The 8,928-nt window shown below is 37.5% G+C and overlaps 1 protein-coding gene across 1 annotated transcript; it reads right to left on the bottom strand.

Moving 5' to 3' along the window:
* Positions 1–3,035: 3,035 nt before the first annotated feature.
* On the bottom strand, positions 3,036–8,626 carry LOC149285311 (transcription cofactor vestigial-like protein 3). The gene is made up of 3 exons (XM_089495541.1): positions 8,404–8,626; positions 6,642–7,139; positions 3,036–3,079 (listed from the first exon to the last, which is right to left on the bottom strand). The coding sequence occupies exons 1-3, from the start codon at positions 8,624–8,626 to the stop codon at positions 3,036–3,038; spliced, it is 765 nt and encodes a 254-aa protein (XP_089351667.1).
* Between the last annotated feature and the right edge of the window lie 302 nt (positions 8,627–8,928).

Here is an 8,928-nt window from a genome sequence, read left to right as displayed (position 1 = left end):
TAAACTTTTGAACGGTAGTAAACATCTAATAAAGCAAGAAATCAGCGCACACCCAGCAAATACTTACATTTAAAGCCAACTCCTATCATTTAAAGCGCTCTCTAGACTATTAAATGTGTATGTTAGGCCATGCTTTCTTTTTTTTGTATTTATGTATATTTGGAAGTTTTCACTCCATCTACCACATTAACAGTGTCTAGAGGGGGGGGCTTTAAATTGCAGGTTTACTGTCAGGGGGTTAAAAGGCAGTGCAGTCCCATTGATTTGGGTCAACATTAAACAATATAGCCATGTTAGGATTAGATAGGACTTGCCAAAATCGGTTACTTTGATGCTGTGGCGGCCTAAACAATATATGGCCATAGAGTGTGATGGAATCCCCAATATTAATGCTTCAGATAGGTGTTCTGAAATAATGGGCTAGGCCTGTTCTGGGTTATATATAAAATGTGTCTTATCACCATAGCAACCGATGAAATATTCAAATTGATCGTATCATTCCATTGGTTCTATTCCACTTTGCGGGACATTATTTTCAGTGGAATGAAATACACTTTTTTGTCACCTCCTGCTTGTATTACTGTTGAGGGATTCCACTAATCTAAAATGGAACCTTCTAATTTACTTTATTGACGTGTAGGTTGTCAAAATAGGTTAATTGGCTCCATTCCAATATATATGCCACTTTTTATGTGGAGAAGAGCCGTTTTGTAGCGATTTTGCAGCTGGAGTTGTGTGCGAGGCACCTGCACGTAGATCGTATGACAATAAGGCTTAGCTTATAATTCTAGGTCTTAACGCTAAGCCTTTCACATCTCCCCACCCCCAATGCACAAATTTAAACCAAGTAACACAGTTATTATTTAAGTACTGCTGCGCTACTGTTCACATTGAGGGACTTTGTTTCGGCGCAAACCCACTACAAGCAAAAAAAAAAAAAAACACACATCGGTATAAAAACTTTTTGTCTGTTTTTCATTATTATTTTGTAATTGAGTAGGTTTCATTTCAAAATTGGCCCATGTCAAAGTTTAAATTTGACATTTAAAACAAATACAAGAAAACGCAAAAATTAGAAAGCACTGAAGGTTACTGAAGGTTCATTAAAGGGACACTCCATCATATGAACTTTAACGTATATGATGGGTGCATTTTCATGGTGTATATTTTTCAATTGCCTTTGATCTCATTGATTTAAACGGGATTGCTCTTCTCCCACTGGTTGGCTGCCTCAAACAGCCAATCAATAACAACCAACATGTGATCACAGAGGAGAAGGGCAGCTGCTGCAACAGGACTTCTGTAGGTGCTTTATTTTGGCAGAATGGATATTAAAGAACATTAATAAGCATTTTTCTTTAGAGGGGGTGTGAGGGACAATAGACTGTACCTTTAAATTCTCTTATTAAAAACTGCCCTTGAGACAGGGTGTCACTGGCTGTGGAACATCCCTCGAGAGATTTTCTCTAACCAGGCTCCAAATGCATTCCACATATTCTGAAAACCCAGCTGTCATTGAGGCATAGCTCATGTTTACAACTTGTTAAGTCATTTACATACCAAAAATCCGTGAACCAAAATATATCGTATTTCCATGTACTTTGGACTTTTCCCTGAAAAATGATTTAGTCATGTGCAATTTTGCCAGGAATGCTGGCACAGTAACATGACACAAAAGAAGCCATTGGTAGTTTTGTGCAGTAGAAAGCCTCCTAAAGAGTTTCTGTGCTGTTTATACGTTAGTTAGCCTTCAGTGGAAATAATAATGCGTAACATAGTAGTCAATTAGGAAGAGAGGGGTCAGTTACATGCTGGGACGCATCAGGGTTACGGCAGACGAGACAGGAAAAATAATTGCTGATCTTTTACCAATGTTACTGTCTTAGGGTTAGTCCAAAGCTTTTTGCTCTTGTGATTGTCGATTTAGCAACCGCTCTGAAAATGGTTTATAATCAGGTTAGCGATTGATTGCCTCTGACCTGGTTTTATCCAATATGGTTTTTTAAATGATTTTCAGTCACTACTGCTGAGTTAACCACCCTCTTGAACTATACCATGATATCAATGTGGATATGCCCGGAATGGTTATCTGGAACACCCTTCACGACAAACTAAAAATGTCACATGTATTTTTATTGCGTTATTATATATTATCATTTTAAAATCAGTCTACGTCAGATGCCCAGTTTGAATTTGCATCTCAACTACATTATTTATTGAGCCTTTTGTCACCTAGTAAACCATCAACCGTTGAAAAAAACACCAACAATGATCAAATATAACTGGCTTTATTACCAATTCTTCATCAATTTGGTTCAAAAATCCTTCACATTTATGTTCACATTTGGTCCACTTTCATAAACTTCTCGAGAAGTAAACATAGTGACATTTAATTTATTCTGTAAGAAAATACTCACTCTTTCATGTTCAACCTTTTTTAAATGACACGAGTTGCAGGTTTCATCTGGTAAAAAAATTAATATTCTTTTCAGCAAGAGATCTGGGTGGGACATCTCCCTTTAAATTTACTACTAAGGTATCAGTAAAAAATATATGACTCAATAGGACAACAAATCACTTCACAGACATTTAAAAATAATCAGATCTCTTTTACAAAAATTTGGTTTGCCAGTACTTCGCTGAGACATGGTTCTTGAAACAGAACATTTAAGATTTTACAAATATTTTTTTAAAAAATAAGTCCTCTTCAAACAGCTCCATGTGGCTTCACAAATAAAAAAAAAACAAACATACAAAACATTTGGTAGTTCTACAAAAGTAGATACATAAAGGAGGGAAGGGGATGATGTCTCTTAAAGGATGAAGAAAACCAAGAAAGAGTGCTCTCATGGAAATTTTGATTCTATGGACGATGGTGAATCATTGAAGGAGGCTCATTATTTTATAAGAACTTCTGGGCAAAATGGGTTCTGTAAATACGAAAAAGAAGTCATGGTTATTTTTTATTGAATGTGGCAAGAAATGCCAAGATGTCTTTGTAGAACAGTACGATGGACTTCCAAGTAAAGAGGCGTTCAGAACCACGGAGAATCCTTTCCTTTATCCTGATGCTGAATACCTAAAGCATAAGAAAGAGAAATGATTAAAATACATGTTGTACACCACGTAAACTATTCAGAAATATCAGTCTAGACAAGTACTTTCAGAAATCCTCGATGACATAATGGTATGGCTAAATTTTTTAAAGAACTTTAAGTAATCATATATGAAAATATCTTCTTAATATAGTCCATATCTAGTCGCCTTGTAACTAAAGATCCCAATCCTTAATATTAGCCACAAATAGTCTCAGGTTCAGAAAATAGTAAACATAAAGCATGTCTGTTGTCTATTGGTGATATATTATTAAAATATGTTTTTCATGCTCATGTACCATATCCAGCCGCTGGCTGGAGCGGCAAATTGGATGAGTACTGTACGCCAATTTGCCCAGTGTGCCACATGGCCAGTCCTGTGAGTGTGATACCATTATATATATAGTATTTTACTTGCCATCTTTTGATCCTTGCTGACATTCTTACTGGTAAAATAAAATAATTAAAATAATAATAAAAAAATTAATTTTCTTTTTTCTATTTCTTTTCTTATATTTTTTTTCATATATTTTCCAGGAACACAATTGTCACGTGACACTATATTAAGTGTTTCTTAAAAGTTTTTAGGATGTTTTGAGTTTTGATGTGATTAAACACACAGGGGAAATAATAGAATGACAGATCTGCTAAGGTTTGTTTGCTGAACATACTTAAGAGTGCAGTTAATGTTTTGTGGAACGGCAACATTATGGAAAACTGAATGACAAAATGATATCTCCGTTTGGTTTTGGTTTTTTTTTTTAAGGTGCCGAGTTATATGTGACCATAACTGGTTCACGGCCATAACCTGCTTAAAATTTGTGCTCCATTATGTTTACGTTTCTCTGTTGAGAGACATCTCGCAGGCTGTAATTATAACCGAATGTAAGTTTCACGAGGTGCTAAAACCTAAATGCAGCGCTCAGCAAATCTCTCTGTAAGTGGGTAATTTGACTAAACCACAATACTGATGGGGTTTCTTCTCCCCTGGCCTTGCTTATTTTGAAAACCAGTTTCATGTTTATACCTCATCCATAGCTTGTTTCTTCATAGTTTTTCAGTGTGTGGTTCTATATGTGTAGGGCCTCCCTAAGTCTGAATGAAAGAAAAATAAACCCTAAAGTGAACCAAGTGCCAAATTCAACTTAAAGAAGTAATATGAGATCTGCATATAAAAAATAATAAATCAGTTGGCATTGTGGATGACATCAACAAAGTGGCAGCGATTATCTTATATGAACAGAAACAGGAAAGTCTGTAGTTTTGTTGGGACTGTAACTGCTATGATCTTGGGTTTTAAGCTTTTGGCCAGCCTGGGACTATGGTACTCAGGACCAATATGGCACACTCCGGCCCGTCCGCAACACAATTGGGCCTGCTCAGCCCTTTTTGAAGACAGAACTTGTCAGGGATGGACCTTCACAATACATGGAGATGTTTGTGAGCTAAAGTTCCAACACTCCTGCTAATTCTTCTTGTAGCTACCCATTTGTGGTGTATTTACTAAAGTGTGATTTGGCAGTAGCTGTGGTTTCAACTTCATTCATTATGAAGAACCATCCTTGGCAAGTTTCTGCGGCAAAAGGGCTCAACTGACCTTGCATAATGTATAGTTCATTTGGTAAGATATCTAAAATCATATATTATGCATGGCCATCCAAGCCTTGGTTGCAGCAGAGGTTTACGGAGTTGTCTTTCACAATGAAGATGTGTGCGTTATGACTTTATAAGATTGTTTCATATTGCACGTAGGGTTGCTTACACTTATGTTTCTGTACGAGATTTGATGAAGAAAGTTAGCAATCAAACTAGAGGCTTTTCTCTACCTCAGAAACCAAGATAGTGCTAGATTTCCTTTTTCTCTCTGTTCCATAATGAAGACACAAGAGTATAATGCCGTCTTTTGCTGGTTAGTCATAACAAAGTACTTCACAAAACTAAGATCACAAAACTCACCGCATGCCAGAATGATACTTTTTCTGCAACAAACCACTTATCTGCTTTGTAAATCACTCTAATGGACTAATAAGAGCTTACATGGGAATATAGCCACAACTCATTTAATTATAATTGTAACCAAGACGGCTTCTTTGTAGTATAGTTGTCTTTTCTCAAAGAACATCTCAGAACACCACATAATGGAACAACTAAAGAATTAAGCACTACTGTGGCGTTATCAGCCATACTCAAGAACCAAGGTGGCCAAGTGGTGGTTACTTCAGCTTCTGTGGGACTACAAATCTTGTGAGGATGAAACATTCATGAATATGTACTATGTTCCTGGGTATATGAACTCAAGGCCTTTAATCGTTCTTGGTGAATGATTTGAGAACCATTTGCCAACATGATCTACAGTCAAAGATCTGAGCTGCTAGACTGTGTATTATGAAAAGGCATACAAATAATTGACTTATGGAGTTGTATCTATCAAGGCCGGTCCACTTTGCTGGAACTGTTACCAATCTACACAGTTATCTAATCGAAGTTCACCATTCAGTGATGGAGCTGACTGGTGGCAACTGTATCACATGGAAGAGGTTTCTGTATGGAAAATAGCATGGAGGAGGGCAAATGCATATGGTGGATTCAGCACCCTCATTCAAGTGCCTATGATGACTGTATTGTCGCTTTCATTTTGTAATGTATGGCATTAATTAATAATCAGGTTGCTAATATACTTTTATGTGCAAGCACCCCCCCCCCCAAAAAAAAATTAAATATTTAGAATACATTGAAAGTTTAATTCATCACACCTTACAGTACCAGATGGAGCCTGTTTCAGGAGTACTAACATAGTGGGATGTTATGTACTTGTAAAGCCCATGTTTTCCAGCAAATAATCCAGGTTTTACGTTTCTGCTCATTTTACAATGTGCTTTACAGCACAATAAACTAAATGCTGTCTACTCTGCGAAAAACACACACAAAATAATGATATCCTATGTTATTTTATTTCTCTTACACTATAGGTTTACACTGTACCTCACACACCAGTATTTCACAGTTTACAACTCTACTGAACCCAAATAAAAATTAATGTGGGCAGCTTATATTTTATGAGATTTATTCCGCCTATTTTACATAGAACTATAATTAATTGCATAAAGTTGACTTTCATGATAATCAAACATTCCGTTTGTTTGTGACTATCTATACCTATGTATTTGTCTGTCTATCTATCCATCCATCCTTGAATCCATCAACCTAGCCATCCATATTTCTCTACATTATAAAAGCAGACGTGATTTTGTTCACTAAACTATGACTTTCTCTTGTATGTAGGACCAAGTTGGCTTTGTGTAATTAAATCAATGAAAAAAATCTTTCAACTAACTTGCAACTCACAGTTTATTGGGGGGAAAAAATAGGTGTTTCTACACATTTTTCCTTTAACATTATGCTCCTCCAAACAAAATCTGGTTCTAATCAGTACCGGAGAGGTATGCTAGAGTGTGAATACAGACCACACACAACACATTACAAAACCCGAGGAATCCAGATTGGAGGCTGTTATACAAGGACAGACTCAAAATGAAAGGTTCTTACCTGAATCAAAGCCAAAACCTGGAACAATATCCACAGTTCCATGAAATGCGCCAGGCCATGCCGAGGTAGCAGTAGTGGCAACAGTGGCATCAGTTTTTGTTGTCTCACACTGTGCAGGGGAGATCCTGGCTGTGCGCATGGAGGGCATTAGAAGCGGTCCATATCGTGGGTCTAGGTGGGAACTAGGATGGTGATGGCGGTGATGGTGGTGCATGTGTGGGTGAGCATGATGGTGGTACATGTAGACATCATGCATATGCGTATAAGGTGAGCTTGTCTGTGAACCCAGTGGATAATGCCACGTTTCTGATACGGCAGATGGTGGAGGCTGTACAGTTTGATGCAAGCTGTCTCCATGCCAGCTGTTAGGGTCTGCTGATGGGAATGTGCCAGTGGCTGCTGGTGGAAAGTCTGAATGAACACCACTCAAACATGCAGAAGTTGTTGTCCATAGCGGTGGGGGAAAACTAGTCCTTTGGCATGATACTGATTGGTTCTCTGTAAAATATAAAAGATATAAATATTAGCTTTGAAGGCATTGGGACAATATCTACCCTGTTAAGGATACTAATGTGTGTTTCTCAGGAATTCAAGGAATTCTTGATGTTTCCACTCGAGTCAACTCAAGTTCAACCGACTTTGGCTTGTCACAGTGACGTCCCTGCTTGCCCACTGATGTCCCGTGTGCACTTTAGCCTCGAACAGGTTCTCTGTAAAGAGACACTCTTAACACTTTAATGTATATGATAATTGAGTGGCCCCTTTAAATTTTCATGATGTCCTTCCTTGCGAATGCATGGAGGGGTTCTGCAGAATCCTCTTATATGCATTTCTCTATTCCCCACCCCCAGGCTATTTGTCGTGGAGGAAATTTGTTCAAGCAGCCAATTTATGGGGTGAAGCTTCTGACCATGATGCAGGCAGGGCACTGCAACCCTGGAGCTGCAGCTTCTACTAAAAGTTTTTTTTCCTTACAGGTTTAATGTAAAAACCTTACAAAGTACTTTAATTTGCATTATTTGGTAAAAAGTCTGCCTGGGATCATGAGCATCTCTTTAAAAGAAACCAGGATTTATTCCACACGTCCATAACAGATTGCTTGGGTTATTACATTATTATGTACACTGACAACTATAAAGGATGAAACGTCTTATGCGTAGCTTTATATGTCCAATCACTAAGACATGACAAGTTCAATTTAATGAAACATATGCTATGAATGTGATGCTAGAACAGATTCAGAGAAATATTAAACAACAACAATGCCTTTTATAGGCAAGTTAGAAGATGGGGGAAGTAAAATATTCAAGAACAGACAAATTTGTCTACTGCTTGCTAAAATATTCTCTCCTTGTTGGGGCCGATCGTACTTATTTTTCTAATTATAACCAAAATGTCAGTGATTTTAAGGGAAGTGCCCCATGGGAACCATGTTTGAGGCCTGAAGTAAAGTTAGCTGTTAGTAGTTAGCTAGAAAATGGTTAGAGCTCACAGGGTAAAACCCATTTCTTGTTAAAATATATTAATATATGATATATTTATTCACATTTATTTTACATTCACAGGCGTCACAAGTAATGGGATGTGCAACAACACCAAAGCTTTCAAATGAACTTGAAAGGTGCGAGTGTATTAGTAATTGTATGGCGCGAATTAAAAAAAAAACAAAAAACATTTTTTGCAATGTAAAAATTTTAATTAAATAATTAATTTGAAGACCAAAGCAAGGAATCGTTCAGTAAGGATAGCATCTTATTTTTACCTCTCGTTGCCCCAGGTTTGCATTTTGTGGATGCGTTGTCTGGGTTGAAGGAGCTGATCTGGCTCAACGCCCTTGAGAAATGTTCATCTACAACAGCTCCAATGTCTCCCTGAAAATACGTAAAGAGGACACAGCGAGAATTCAGGTATTCCATCTCCGCTGGTTGCTCCTTTTCATCTTCTTCCTGCTTTGTTGGGAGAATCATCTCTATTGCTTCTTGCATCTTACTGTACGCAGCTATCTTCTTCTGTTAACAAATAAAAAATAAAGACTTATTAAGACCTCCATTACAAATGAAGTCCGTTGAGTCACAGCTGAGGCCCCTTGCTCTTCTCGGAGGTTAGCTCTTGACAAAATATACACAATACATCTTGGATCCTCTATGATCTATTGCCATGAGCAGTTATGATTTTGCTCCATAAACTGAGTAGATAGATAGATTAGATCAGTGGCGACTCTAGAAACAATATATAAGGGGGGCACACAAGATACCACAGTCAAACTGGGGGGGCATTAATAATTTCC

This window comes from Sceloporus occidentalis, unplaced genomic scaffold (assembly GCF_023333645.1).
Source record: "Sceloporus occidentalis isolate IW3139 unplaced genomic scaffold, rSceOcc1.0.p SCAF_81, whole genome shotgun sequence".
Lineage (NCBI taxonomy): Eukaryota > Metazoa > Chordata > Lepidosauria > Squamata > Phrynosomatidae > Sceloporus > Sceloporus occidentalis.
Note: the sequence above shows the minus strand (reverse complement) of the source record. Positions and strands in the feature narration are given on the sequence as shown.